The 15,491-nt window shown below is 46.9% G+C and overlaps 1 protein-coding gene across 1 annotated transcript in view; it reads right to left on the bottom strand.

The window, feature by feature from the left end:
* Nucleotides 1-12,884: 12,884 nt before the first annotated feature.
* TANGO6 (transport and golgi organization 6 homolog) overlaps nt 12,885-15,491 on the bottom strand; it is a 41,476-nt gene continuing 38,869 nt past the window's right edge. Inside the window, exon 18 of the mRNA XM_063437785.1 lies at nt 12,885-13,310. Within this exon, the coding sequence (XP_063293855.1) occupies nt 13,134-13,310 (177 nt within the window). The 3' untranslated portion in view covers nt 12,885-13,133. The remainder of the gene's footprint in view (nt 13,311-15,491) is intronic.

The following is a 15,491-nucleotide window of genomic DNA, read 5'->3' as shown; positions in this document are numbered from 1 at the left end:
TTCGTTCGGCATATTTTTGCCGTTTGTGTCATTCGTACATTTTAAGCAGGTATGCGATATTTCTTCCTTAGTTGCATTGTACATTGTTTGCTTATACATTATTACTCTGTACATATCTTTATGTTGTTCTAGGTCTAAGGGTTGGGGAGGGGTACAGAATGGAAAGAGAAGGGAAGTGGGGTACACTATCGACTGTAGGATGGTGGTATGAAAAGCCAGGGTGTGTCTGGAGTCGGGTAAGGTAGGGGTGCATCGGCCGGTTCCCCCCCCCCCCGGTCGGGGCCACAGGTCTTAGTTTGCGTACTATAGGTGCTGCGGGTGTGCCGCAGCATGGGTGTGTCTCTGTTGGTGCGGTATTGTGAGGGTTAGGTCCCTTGTGGGATGTTTTGTATTGGATGTTATTACCAGGGTAGTGAAGTGTCTCCGTTTAGCCATGGGTCCCAGATCTTGTGATATTGTGTGGTTGTCTCGTGTATTTGGGCTGTGAGGCTGTCCATGTTTGCGCTATCCTGTATCTTGTGTGTGATGGTGGTTTGCGAGGGAATGTGTGGTGTTGCCCACTGTTCTGCGATCGCTCTGCGGACTGCGAGCGTTATTCTTGTGATAAGCTTGTTTTCCCTTCTTGTGTAGGCGTCAATGGGTTTGGATAGCAATAGTAGCTAGGGATCCATGGGGCATGGCCTGTCAAATAGTCTAGTGATCAGGGCTATGATGCTTTGCCATAATGGTTTCAGTTTAGGGCATGACCACCAGCAGTGGTCAAAGGTTGGGGTGAGTTGCTCTCATAGCGGCTAGTCTTTGTGGCATCAAGTACCATCGGAACAGCATTTTATATGCTTGTTCCTTATGGGTAACACATATTGAAGTGGTGGCTATGGCTTCCCATATATCAGACCATTCTGTGGGGTCTTCCAGTGTGCCTAAATCTTTTTCCCATGTCCTGATGTAGGGAAGCTTCACCTGGGTAGGGTGTGTTGCTATGGTGACATAGAGGTCTGAGATTTGACCCTTTCTCATTGGGTGTTCCATGCGTTCAAATTGTGTGAGGGGGGCTGTGCCTGCCTGTTTGATGATGGGTGTGGAGGCAAAACTTCTGAGTTGGATATATCTGAAGTGGTCAAATGTGGTTAGTGTGTCTTTGTCTGGTAAGTCGTTGTAGGCAATGATTGCGTCTGCTGCGTATAGGTGTTGTAATCTACATATATTTCTGTTATCAAAGCTTGCAAAGTGTGCCGGGGTTAGTCCTGGTGGGAACAGTTTGTTTCTCCAGATGGGGGTGATTGGGGATAAGTAAGAGGACAGGTCATATTTATCTTTCGTTTTGTCCCATAAGTCTAGGGAGTGTGTTATCGCGGGGGATGTAGGTAGTGGCAATGGCCTTTGTGCTTTGGGTAGCCACATGTATAGGAACGGATGGTCCCAACCAAATATCAAGTGCTCCAGGTCTACCCATTGTTTTTTGTTTGGTGGGAGAGGCTATTGTTGTATGTGGGCCAAGCGTGTTGCTGTCAAGTAGGGTGTGAAGTGCGGGAGTCCTAGGCCGCCTGCCTGTCTGGGGACATATAGCGTGGTCTTTTGTACCCTTGGTTTTCGGCCGTTCCAGACAAAGGAATCCACCTCCCTCTGGAGTGTTTTAAGATCTTGTTTGTGGACGGGGATAGGCAGGGTTTGAAACATGTAAAGGAATCTGGGCAGGAGATTCATTTTAATTGAGGTTACCCTGCCTAGCCATGATATCCCTAGTGGCTGCCATCTTCTCAGGTCCTCCCAGGCCCGTTGAAGCATGGGTTTATAATTCGCCTCGTATAAGTGTGTCAAGTCATTTGTAAGTTGGATTCCCAGATACGTGATGGAATCAGGGCGGGTACGTAATGGGAATAGATTTTGTAAGTGTTCCAATCGTGTTTTGTTTATATTTATTGGTAGGAGTTCCAACTTTGTGATATTGAGTCTATAGCCACTTAATGTGGAATATGTTTGTATGAGGGTCAGTAGGGCTTCTATTGATGTTTTGGGGTCGGTGAGCATTAGCAGGATGTCGTCCGCGTACGCTGCTACTTTGAAGACTTCTCCCCTGATTTGTAATCCTTTAATGTCTGGGTTGATGCGTATTGCTTGCATTAGGGGTTCCAGCGAGATCGCGAATAGGAGGGGTGAGAGAGGGCAACCCTGCCTTGTTCCGTTCACAATAGTGAAGCGTGGCGGGGTGATGTTTGGGAGCAGAAGGGCGCCTTGTGGTTTGTGGTATATGGCTTTCAAAAAGGTGATGAAGTTGTTTGGGAAACCGTATCGTGTAAGAGTGTGGTAGAGATATGGCCAGAGAAGGCGATCAAACGCCTTCTCAGCGTCAAGCGAGATGACCGTCATAGAGATCTGTCTATGCTGTGCTACCCAGATCAGGTCTACGGCTCTGCGTGTGTTGTCTAGAGCTTGTCTGTTGGGGATGAACCCCACCTGATCTGGGTCTATTATCTGTTCTAAGTGGGAGTTCAGTCTGTTGGCCATTACTTTGGTGAGGATTTTAAGGTCCACATTGATGAGGGAAATTGGTCTGAAGTGTTCGGGTTGTGTGTGGTCTTTGTTAGGTTTCGGTATTAGGCAAATGTGAGCTGTTGTCATGTCTGTTGGTAGCGTCTCTCCCTGTAAGAGGGCATTAAAGACCCGTGTCAGGTGTGGTAGTAGGATGTGGCTGAATTCTTTGTAATATAAGGCTGTGTAACCGTCTGGGCCTGGGCTTTTGTTGGGTTTGAAGGATTTAAGTGCTGCTGCCATTTCTTCTACCGTGACCTCTTCCACTAGTGTGGCTCGGGCGGTCTGGGATAAGGTGGGGAGGTTCAATTTGTCTGCAAAGTCGGTCATGGCCGTTTCGTCTAGTTGGTCCGTTCCGCTCGATGTAGGAGAATGGTTGTATAAGGCTGCGAAATAGCTGTGGAATGTTTCTCTTATCCTGTCCGGATTGTTGCTTAGTTGTCCCGATTGGGTCCTTATTTTATGTATTTGTTTAGCCTCTATTCTGTGTTTAAGGCGACGTGCTAACATTGCGTCTGCTTTGTTACTTTTTTCATAATATGTTTGTTTAAGCCACATCATGGCTTTTGCTGTGTCCGCTTGTGTGAGCTGTTTCACTTGTCGTCTCCTGTCCGTCAGTTGGGCTAGGGTGGACGGCAGTGGGCGTCTTTTGTGTTCTGTTTCTAGGCGGCGGAGGTCTGCTAGGACAGTTAAGGGAGATTGGAGAGGTGTCAGCTGTGGAGTTTAGTTCAAAGTAATCTGTGAGTTTTTTTTGTGATTTGTGTTGTCGTGTAGGAGGAGTGGGTTGAGCCTCCACGTCTAGTGCCTTTTGAGGTGGGGTATATTTAGGGTGAGTGTGATGTCAGCATGGTCTGACCATGCTATCGGTCGTATCCGTTGTATCTGTTATTTGGGAGAGTAGTCTCGGGGATATTAAAAATTTGTCTATGGGGGCGGAGCTTGGAGCCTGAACGGAGCAGTCGCCATCTTTCAGAGCTCCGGGGAGAAATTATCCAAATCGGCTTAAAATCAACAGCATCTTACATCGCACACAGTCTCTGACTAGAGGGTCGGCTTCGGAGAGACATACGGCACCCACAGATGCCCTTCTTTTCTACTCCGGGCAGAAAAACCTGAAAACGAGGCCCCAAGGCCTACCTCACGTGCGGACAGCCGACAGAGCTTGCCTGGGGATTCGACCCGCGATACACGCCAGACTGCTACGCCCAGACAGAGGCAAGTACAATGGGGCGAAGGTCACAAAAGCAACCTGCACCCAACCCTAGAACGCAGCGAGATATCATCCACATGCTGCAAACCCCTGCCACTTCACTGAATCAGACGCCCCGTGAGCCCTCGCCAACCTCCTCAATAGAGGGAGAGCACACTGACACTCTCCCCTCCAACACTCACCCACTGGAGGCAATGCAGAGGGCACGAGACCTCCCGGAACCGCTCCCCTCCAACACTGACCCCCTGAGGGCTAAGCAGAGGGCAAGGGACCACACACCGGCCTCCAAAAGCGACATCCAGGAAATGCTTGCCGGCCTGCAGAAAAACTTAAAACAAATGTGGGAGGATGACCTAGCAGTGCTCACCACAGAGGTGCAGTCCGTAACAGCCCGCACACAAGCCACTGAATCAGGCCTGGCAGACCTGAAACAGGACCTCCAAACAATGAGGGACACGGTGCTGAGCCTCAAAGCAACACAAACCTCGATGGCCAGACAACTTAATATTCTGGACGACAGAGGTAGGAGAAAAAATGTAAAAATACGGGGAGTTCCAGAGAACATACCGCTAGAAGAGCTGCCCCATTTCATCAGGCGCCTAGTGGCAACAGTCCTACCGTCCAAATGGGCCAAACAGTTTATGTTTGATGGCATATACAGGATAGCAAAATCACCCCGGGCTCCCGAGTCAGCGCCACAAGACCTCATTCTGCGCTGCTGCACCATGACTGATAAAATGGGAATAATGGCAGCATTTCAAGGGAAAACCCCTTACACGTTCGAGAATTGTCAACTCTCCTTATTTCAGGACCTAAGCAGAGAAACACTCCTCTGGCGTAAAACGCTGAAACCAATCACAGCCGCACTTCAGGAAGCAGGCATTAAATACAGGTGGGCGACGCCGAAGACCCTGTGGGTAACTAAAGAGGGAAAACACTACAAGGTCTCAGATCCAACAGAGGGACCGACGCTACTAACAACACTGGGAATAAAGAAACAGGGCATGAACGCAACCTCAAGCCTCGAGCAGAGACCGACGAGCAGCAGAGAAGTATCAGCGCCCAGAGGACCACACGAAGCTATGACCTGACTCAAGCTCATCTCTCACCAACTCCGGTTGAGGGAAAATGGGACATTTCCAGTTCTACAGTGTGCCCCATTGCCTTAGATGAACTGTCCTACCCACAACCGCTACAAGAGTACACACACTCCGGAGCTCTATTACTACCCCTCCTTCCCCCCCCCCCCCCCCGGGTCACAGGGGAACTACATACAAAGGAGCTTACACACGACCTTAACGACTCCGCTCAGCCAGCGACCCACTTTTAACCAAGATATAGCTATATGGGACTGACGGACCACCATTATATGCTCCGACACTGACGTCCATAGACGCACCCTAGCCGTCACTTTCTTAGAATGGACCAGAGCCATGCAAATAGACCACACACAAATAGTCATAACATAGCGAGCTACCACATAACGTACACCCATTCAGGTATACCATAGACGCACACAAATAGTCTAGCGACTCACAGGGAGTTTATCCTAGAACTACCTCCAAGCAGAGGACACCGACGAATTCCAAGTCTAAAGCCCCTGGACACGACATCCACTACCAGCTAACACACACCAGGCAACGTTAGTGGTGACAGCGTCTAAAAAGTGATAACCTCACTCCTACTTACACATGACCGCATACCGCTACAACCCGCCAGCCTTCTTTAAAACTAAAAAAATTTGCTTAATGTTTTATGCTGTTGTCTTGTTGTACCAAGTTTGCAATAGCAATACTTTACCTTACTATAGCCACTACGGCACTTGCTTGTGTAATTTTCACATTATGCACCGAAAATAAAGAATTAAAAAAAAAAAAATTTGTCTATGCGTGAGTATGATGCGTGTGGGTGTGAGTAGAAGGTGAAGTCCTTCGTGGTCGGATGTTGGGCTCTCCAGATATCTGAGGTGTTGGGTAGCCAGGAAGTTGGCAAATAAGGTGTAATTTCTATTCTGTTGTGTTCTGGGTTGGTGTTGTCTGTCAATAACCGGTATGTGGACTGCGTTGTAGTTCCCCCCCGATGATTATTGGTACATTTGTGTACGTCCGTAGGTGTGTCGAGTATAGGGTCCAGAAATTAGGTTCTGGTATGTTCGGGGCATATATAGTGCTAAATGCGTATTGATTGGTACCTATGTAGCCCGTTATAGTGAGGAAGCTGCCTTGGGGGTCTGCAGCGCTGGTTATGCGCGTTATCGGGCAGGATGAGCGTATTAGGATGGCCACCCCTTTTGTTTTTGTGTTTGGCGAGCTTGCGAAGTAGCTTCGGTTATAGTATCTATTTGTTAGGGGGAATGTTCTTTGGGCAGTGAAGTGGGTCTCTTGTACAAAGAGAGTGTCTGTCTGTTTTGACTTTGTAGGCCCATCTCAGGAGACTGTCGTTTGGAGGGGGAGTTGAGTCCCTGTGCATTGATTGACCCACATTTGATTGTAAGGGGCATTGTGGCTTCTGGGCTTCGGTGTCAGGCTTTCTATCTAAATATGTGGTGTGTTTGTGTTGTCCGGGTAATGGGTGTCCGGCGTCTGGGGTGCAGGGGTCCCTAGAGGCCCGGCCGATGCAGAGAGAGTGGAGAAGGTTAGTCTACTGGTCTTATCCTTGGGGTCAGTAGGAGTTGGGGTAGTCGTCTGGCAGCTCCTCGACTGTTTTGTTGTGGTGAAGGTGTGTAGTGGGTCGTGTCAGTCTGCCAGAGTCTCGCTTGCAGGCTGTGATGGTGGAATGGTCGGTTCACTCTCAAGTCCGTGTCCTGAGGTTCAGCTGTGAGCAAATATTCAACATCAAACATCAAACGATAAACATTAAACATGTTGCTCAAACCCTGTTGGCGCGCCATTAATATCCCGTCCCCCGTGTCTACCCGCCCCCCACCCCAGCCGGGGATAGGGGGAGGGGGGGGCCGGCACACCACCCCCCCCCCCCCCTTCCCCAGGTGACCATGCCCATATCTCAGTAATGGTAGCTAGTATCATTGGTTGATTGTATACAGCATTTCAAGGCTCAACCAAACACAGTCATGCTGTCTAACTGGGTGCCCACTCCTCAGGTGGATGCTGCATGGATTCATGGCGGGAGCAGGGCGCCGGGGTTCATGTGTTCCCCTCAGGGGAGTTCAGGCTATGCCCTCTGTTATACCTAGTGGTGTTCACGGTGTAGCCAGGAGTTAGGGAGTCCCGCTCCACCCCCCCGGCAGAGGGCAGGACCGCCCCGCAGGCTTGAAAGAGCGGTGGGGGGGCACCCACCCAGGCCCCTCAGGGGGCGAGCCCGGGACGGGAGCGGGAGCCAGGGAGGGGAGTGTATTAAGTTGAAGCGTGGTGCCTCCCCCTGGGGTGGCTATCTATGGTTCGGGCCGGGTGGGGTCCCCTGTATACTTGCAGTCTTCTGGATTGTCTCTGTTTCTGGTCGCGTTGTCTGGTAGCTCCATTTCTTTTATTGTGTGTGAAGAGGTGTCTCTGTTCTTTGCGCCGGGCGTGGGGCAGGCGGACGGGCTATCTTAGCAATGGCAACCGGGTTGAGCGGGTCGGGTTGCTGTTAGGTATCTAGTGGCAGGCGTGTCCATAGGGCTGGTGTTAGTCTCTGTGTTCTGTGGGTCCTCCAGGGTTTCTGCGCCGATAGGAAGGTGCTCTATTCTGCGACTGGTGGGGTCCCTGGTCCAGACCTGTGATCCCGAGTTGTTCTGCAAACTCTGTCATTTCTGACGGGTGGTGGAGGGCAAAAGTCTGGTTGTCTTTACGTACCAGAAGTTTGAACGGGTGGCCCCATGCGTATCTGATTCTTTGCTGGGTCAGTGCTTGGGTGAGTGCTCGGGGCCAGGTCCTGGAAGAATTGGACTTGGTGGCCTTCTATTTGTAGTGGTGTATTCCGCGTTGCTCTCATGATGGCCTCTTTGACATGAAAGTAGTGCATGTGCACTATTACATCTCTGGGTAAAGTCGTGTTTAAGGCTGGGGCTCTCAGAGCTCTGTGTGCTCTGTCCATGAGTAACTCTGCCGGTGGCGCTTCTGGCAATAGGCCGCAGAAGGTTTCTCTTAGTGTGGCCGTTAAGGCTTCAATGGTGACCGATTCAGGGATCCCCCTTATTCTAATATTATTTCTCCTCGAGCGATTATTCAGATCCTCTTGTGAATCTTCAAGGGCTCAGACTTGCTCTTTTAGTTCCAGGATAGTTTGTGCTTGCGTAGTGGAGGCTGAGGTGACCTGCTCCATTCTGTCTTCTATATCTGATGTTCTTTTATTTAGGTCAGCCATTTCTTCTTTCAGTGGGGCTAGATGCTTTGTGAATTCTGCTGCCATATTGCTTTTGATTTCCTGGAGGAGGCTTTGCAGGTCTCTTTTTAGTGAGGGGTCCCTGGTCTTGTGTGTGGCTATGTTCACTGATGTCTAACTCTGAGTCTTGTCCGTCATTGCCGCAATTACCACGCGGTCTTTCTTGTTCCCCGCGGCTCTGGAAGATCGGGCGACCGCCGCGTTGGATTTGGATTTTCTGCCCCCCCCCATGGTATGTCATGTTTGTAGGGCTTAATGCTTCGTTTCGCCGGGTCCTTGAGGTGTGAGTGACCCTCTTCCTCGGAAGCCAGGCGCCGCCCCTCCAGCTTCATATGTTTGAGCCCTTCCATCTTGTCTTTTATATAGAACTGTCATCATTGAAGGTACATAGTGTGTGAAGCCAATTAACATTTAATACTACTACCAGGATGAGAGGCCCAAGAGGTAAAATAGCTCATTAGGTTTTGGAGTTCTTGTGCGGGGTATATAGCATTAGAAGGTTCTCCTAGTTGTGTAACTTGACTGATGGAGGAGATCAGCAAATTTCATTCCATATAGTGAGTTTTGAGAAGTAGCTGGTGGGCTCGAGCCCAAAACTCTATTAAACCAAAATAATCAGGTTCATGTATTAAAACTGTTGCATTTGTTTTCATGCTTGCATAACTAACATATAACATTTTCATATGTTCTAAAGATGTTACTGCACGCTTTATACGTTGATCATTTTTTGTATTTAATAATGTTTAAAAAGCAGGGACAGGAATAAGTTCCTCCTTTGGTAGCTTCGGGCCATCCATTAAGGATATAATGCATGTATTAAAACACCCACCACATAGTGTAAAATCACAACCTGCATAGTATGTAATATAACAGCCCCAGGCCTGTGTGAGGGCCGCCATCATAAGTCCACGGACCTTGGGCATTCTCGAGGGCCAAGTCCTTTCCCATTATGGGGGGAGCGGTGGATCCAGGTCTTGTGATCCTCCATAGAGGTGGTCAATGCAGCGAGGCAATGCCTCAGATGGCTCTTGGCCCAGGTAGGTGAGTGATAGGTTCTTGAGGTGCTTAAATGGCAGAATCACCCTGGGGGAACCTCACTGTCTCCGGCAGCCTGCTCACTGTCTGACACTTATGGCTTTGGTGAGCTAGCTTGTGCTCATGTCAGAATCTTTGTCCATAAGACCTGGAAGATTTCATCCAGACGGTGTAGAATACTTGCTGCAGACGTATAGTGAGAATCATGATGTGGGCACAGGCCCTGCTTAGCCATTGGAGAGAGAGGCCCATCTTGCGTGCAGATCCCTGTTGTGTGCGGTGACCTTTTGGAACAAGGTAGGAGCAGTATAACTGATGCCAAACCACCCAGTTGGGGCCAGGAGGGGGTAGGAGAACAGCCCCAGCAGGCTAGGATTCTCCGCTTCTCCGCTTCTCCCCCGCCCAGTCTGTGGTAGTCCGCAGTTGGGCGCCCTGGGTCTCAAGCAGACGGACACCACAGATGAAGAGCAAGCCTGTTCAGTCATGAACCCCCAACTTAGAGGCATTTGTATGCAGGTTTAATCGCTTGGTAGTTGGGATAAATGCCATAAAATCCGCCAATAGTGGGGAGCCCAGGCACCACTCATCTGATCCGTGCAGTAGCTAGACTCTGCCCCCCAATTGGATATTTTGAACTTAAACTTTTTTCCTAGGGAGTTTGAAGTTGAGTGAATTACCCCGATTACAGTACTACTTGTATAACTTGTTACAGTTCTTTGGAGAGAGAAAGCAGTCACGTGATTAGACAGCGGGGATGTACAAACTGCAGCTCTCTAGTCTAGTCTAAATTAAACTGTCGTCAATAGTACAATGATCATTGTATATAGATAGCTGGAGCAACACTGGTCGATTAAACTCAGTTTCCATACCCCGTTGTGTGGCTGGGGTTCAGGCTTATTTTAAGTAAAGGGATTCAACTTTAATTTTTTTAATAAAGAAAGCAAAACATGTTTTAAAAAGCATAAAAAATGATTTTAAATATAATTTGAAATTCCCTTAAATTATTCCGGTTAATCGTGGATTTTTACAGACAGATGGGATATATTGGGGATTTTATATGTAATTGCGGACTTCATTTACCAGTTACCTGGATGGGTGTAGGGGCAGTATAAAGTAGGAACCTAGGAATTGAATAGGGATTTACAGTTTGTTGGATGAAATATATTGGTCCATAGTGAGGATGGTCAATATTGGTGTCCATGTGGTTGGGACAGTGGATTGGAGATATTCGTCCTGTGCCGTGCCGTGCCTTGCCTAGTTCCCTTCCCACACCTACAGGTAGGTGAACTTGGCCAGCGTGGCTGATTGTGCAACTTAAAAAAAATCAGCATGTGGAAATGTCTGTACTAGAAAGAACATGCTGATGACTTAAGGATATTTCTCAGTGTAGTGTGTTAGAGCAGGAAAACCAAAAGCTCTGCCCCTAACCCAAGAAAATTGTGAATTTTATAAGAATTTGCAAAAGTAACATGGGAGATGACCCCCCCCCCCCCCCCCTCATAAAACTGGCCAAGTCTTAATGTAATCTAGTTTGTATATACATATGTGGCTCTAGATAGGTCTATTTGGGCAAAGAGAGGTCCTAAACTCCATCTAGAAAGGGTTTGATTCGCTAAACAGTCTATTGTGAAATGTTTGGTGAGTGTTTGTCTGCTCACTATTGATTGTTGGCTACAAGAGAAACACACCATGGGAACAAAGTTTTCAGCCGCTAAGTACTATATGGCTTCTGCATGTGTAATCACAGACACCAAGGTCGGTCCCTTTACCCTTCCGAGGGTTCTGCTACACGCATCACTGCTGTGCATTGCTGGCTCTTTGAAAGCTAAGGGTGAACAGGCCCACAATGACAGGCATAGGCTGCATTCCCAGGAGCTCCCTGGTAACAGCCCAAACAAAAGACCAGATCCAGCGAGCCGGCTTGCTCTGCATGCTGAGTGAAAACTGGCACAGCACCAGAGCCTAATACGGCGCCTGACCAGGTTTAGCCAGGAGCTTGGAGCTTTTACTGCAGTCGCAAGCAGCACAGCATCCGCAGGCTTAATGTATGGCAGCAATGTCACATGCCGCTGCCCAGGGCTGGCCAAAAGCTACATGCCCATCTCTTACAGAACTTAGCGCTGGCAAAGCATCACAGGAGTTATATTCTACTACAGCTGGTACTCCTACAACTCTCAGCCGCCACATGCTGGTTGAAATGCAAAGGGGTGGCAGGTGGCTAACACTCTCTCAGTGCCTTCACCTTTAACCACATTTTCCAAGAGTCCTTTGCCCTCCCTCCATATAAAAGGTCCGATAATGTATATGTAATAACACCGATCATGCACCCCTTACCTTTGCACAGGACGGCCAGCCTACCACTCCCTCCTGTTCCCCCCCTCTGTGATATAAATAAAATTCTCTACCTCATTTTTTCCCCCTTTCATTAAACACAAAAATGTCCTTGTTTTGGAGGGAGTGAAACAGGATCTGGGATGGGAGCAAGGAACAGGCCAGTCATTCTCTCCTCTTGTGAGCAGAAAGAAACCTCATCCATAAACAAATTCAGGCCTACACCTACCTGCGGTGACCGGGGAGTGAAGCCAAGGACATGATAGCTGCAGCACAAGATTCCATAGAGAGTTCATTGCTGCAATCCAGGAAAACGGTCCAGGCCAATGGGAATCAATGTTTTCACAATAACATTCTTCTCTTAATTGCGGTCTTTTTTCTTTGTGTGTGTGGTTCCGATTTTAAGCCTTACTTAGGCAATCTGACGACATTATCTCATGGGCTCTTCCTTGTAGCAATATCATTGTGTTAATGAGCTTGCTTTGCTGAGTGATGGCTGCATTCAGCCAAAAGTCTAGTTTGTGGCTAACAATGAAAAGGCTAATTAACATTATCAGCTTACATTGCCTCTGAGAATGCAATAACTGTAAGATGCTGAGCACAAAAGACCCACCCACGTATACAAACAGAATTTGGGGGGAAAAAAAAAAAAAAAAAAAAATTATATATATATATATATATATATATATATATATATATATATATATAATATGCTGGGGAGGAATTAAACAAATGACAACAAAGTTAAAAATAAACAGACAAAATGGAAAAAGAACTCCAACTCTTTATTTTGAATAAAATTTTGCAAGTAATTTTATTTACATAAAGGGGTACTATAAGCACCATATACAGCGAGCCGCCATGCCCAGATTCCATATCAAGCGATGTGAACCCTTGTAACCCGGACTCTATGCACAAATTGTGAAACTGACACAGAAACAAGAATATCTGCTAGCCTAGTATCTGTAGTGTCCCTTTAACACCACGCAATACCTTATATGAAACATATTCCTTTTATATATTACATCCTATGTAGCCCAACCTACATATACCATATGTCAAAAACCATTGCAAGAAAACAGAACACTATAGGATTAAGTAATCAGACCTGTCCATCTCGATGTTGGTCCGTGTACCATGTGCCCCATTTTAACCCTGCAGTTTAAAACATTGCTGTACAAATCACAGAGCTCCATTTATGGTTTTCCATTATTTCATCTAGATATGGCACCGGTCTCTCATAGTCTATCGGAGAGAGGAATGTTAATAAGGCACAATGACTGGGACATCCTTGTACCATTGATGGTACTATGGTAAATGGACTGTCCCTTTAACCATTCAATGAGTCTAGGGAGGATTGCCAGACTCAAACACAATATATCATGAAAGATATAGCGGACTAAACAAACGCTAGCAGCCAGAGAGTTGGATAACATTTAATCGGCTCTAAGACTTTAGAAGTGGCAACTGTTAACTAGATTACTATTAATACCAGCGTTCATTCAATGGAGAAATGGCATGAAAAAGACCACCGCCATTGCTCTTTCTTATAGCCCCCACACCAGGCGTAAGATACAGTCAATATATTTTATGATCAGGAATTAAAAGATATTTGTCCCTGAATTCCAAGGTACAGGCTTAACGCAGTAACACAATCTGGGTTTACAGGAATTTATCGTGTACAAGAATGGCAGTCGGTATAAATCTGCTAAGGAAGGACTACGATTTTCTTCTCAAGTTTCTGTGATGGCAGTAGCGCAGCTCTTATAATCCTGTCCAGTTCTTCTAGAGCCAGCTGTGCATGAAGCACGCAGACTGAGTCCGTCTCGCATCGCACCACAAATTTCAGCAATCGGTATAGATCCAGCAGGACGTCGTGCAAGACCTGTGGGGGAAACCAGAGACGGATAGGGGTCAGAGGAAATAGTTCAACAGTCTCATTGGGTTTCCTTCCATATCAAGTTTAAACTGTTCATTCAATCCAAATTTCAGCTAATCCAATCTGTACAAATGGCAGCATTTGTGTGGGATGGGATATAGTTTCCCTTTTATAGGAAGTAGAACACATCAATACAATAACAAACATTAAGTAGTAATCATGGCAACTGGTTTGCCAGGAGGGATAAACAAAACGGAAGCTGTATTCGGATTGGGTGGTGGTTTCTCCCAATCCAAACACATCAGGGACCAGTACAAGAGAATGAAAGGCGGAGCCCATAAAAGCCTAAATTCACATATCAGCCCCATAAGCTTTACACATACCGTAGATTTATTTTATATAAACGTTATAAATCTGTCCTGGTGTTTGCATCTTTGTACAGACAGACAAGTATATGTACCTGGTTTCCAGCAATATGTCCGGTATTTATGCTATATCATACTGTGTGAAGATCTCTATATTTTAGTCTTTGTTGTGACAGTAAAAAGATCTGAGGCCCTCCCACCAATAGCCCCTTCCTTCGTTTAGATAAGTTAGAGAGAAGCTGTGAGTGTGATGCTCACCTGTGTTCAAGGTGTCCGGTGGCTGATTACTATTGCACGCGTGCCTTGATATCCGTCTATGACCTTGCATTATTACAGCAAGGGCTACAGCTGATCTTACAGAGAGAAATGGCTGGCACCAACCTCAATAACGTTAGATTCCATGTTTACTGGAGAGACAGTGAAGGCTGTGGGCCTAGCTGTGACTAGGGCTCATTATTCTGCTACCATGGAAACTGATTTAAAACGGTGCGTGTCTGTTAATTGAAACAACATACTGGAAACCTGTACGACTAGCGTGCTATATAAAGCAACAGGGGAATAAAATGCAAACACCGTAAAATGATGGAGGGCACCCACACATTCACAGAAAAGTACTTAAAAACCCACAGGATGCCACAGCTATTACCGAGAGGATTATACGGAAAGCTCAGGTAATCAGCATTGCTACAGGAAAATAAAAGAATCACGCGATTGGGGAAAGTTGCGGAAGTGGTGCTGGTCAATGTGTGTTAGTGACCATTCTAGGAATCACTAAGACCAGTACTGATTATAGCACAGAAACCTCTAGCGGCTGCACAATAAGATTGATGTATCTCCCATACGGCAGGGATGTGATAAAACCTGTATACCGCGTCCACTGCTACGTGCAATATAAGGCTCCTGGCTCTGTAGTTGATGACTGTTCAGGATACCATGGGGGTGGGTGGCACAGTAAGAGGTGTGAGACATAAGATTAGGCAACTAGATGGGAAGGGGGTATGCAAACCAGACTGCACAGGATTATCCTAATAAAACGAAAATGAGCAAGAATGCAGTCATAATTTGTGTAACCTCTTAAAAGTGCCCCCCCTGCCCCCTCCCTCCCTCCCCAGAACAAATCACCCAGAATGCACACACCCTCTCTGTCTATCAAGCTTTACAATGGTTTGTCAAGTCAAGGACACTAAGCTGCACTGGAGGCCACACACTGCGGCAGCACCGAGTCCTCGCTAACGCTGCCTCTATCATACTATACAAAACTCAGAGTGTGATAAACAGCTGCCGTCTTTAACCCCATCCTTGCTACACTATTTATAGTCTTCAATACATTGCTCTCATCTGTGTACTGTGATACACTCTCCCGTCCTGTCCCCACATTAAATGATAAAGCTTTATATTGGTTAGAATTGGGTTCAAGCAACAAATCAAACTTGAATATATCAAGGCGAGAACAAATGCAGCATAAAAACTGTATTTTTCGATGTAGCTCTTCCTAACACGGGGCCAGGGAGCGCATGTATAGGACATCACTTCCAGGTACCATGCCTGCAATCGGTCCTCCTGAATGATCTCAGGACTGATAATAAATGACCTCCTCCTAATATTCCTACTGTATTACCTGCACACGTCTATCAGATAATCCCATTGTACTCCTAGTTTAGGGCCACGCAATTTAGGGTTGGCATGCCCATATCACAGGAAGAGTGCTTCCCTGGAGCAAGCAGAATTAATATCTCGCTACATTTTAATTGATTAGTAGATCTAATATATTTCTTTTCTGAATCATTTCATTTACTGCATTAAGTAGCGATGTTTGCTGGGA

Source organism: Pelobates fuscus, chromosome 12 (genome assembly GCF_036172605.1).
Source record: "Pelobates fuscus isolate aPelFus1 chromosome 12, aPelFus1.pri, whole genome shotgun sequence".
In the NCBI taxonomy this organism is placed as follows: domain Eukaryota; kingdom Metazoa; phylum Chordata; class Amphibia; order Anura; family Pelobatidae; genus Pelobates; species Pelobates fuscus.
This window is presented reverse-complemented; position numbering and strand designations above follow the sequence as displayed.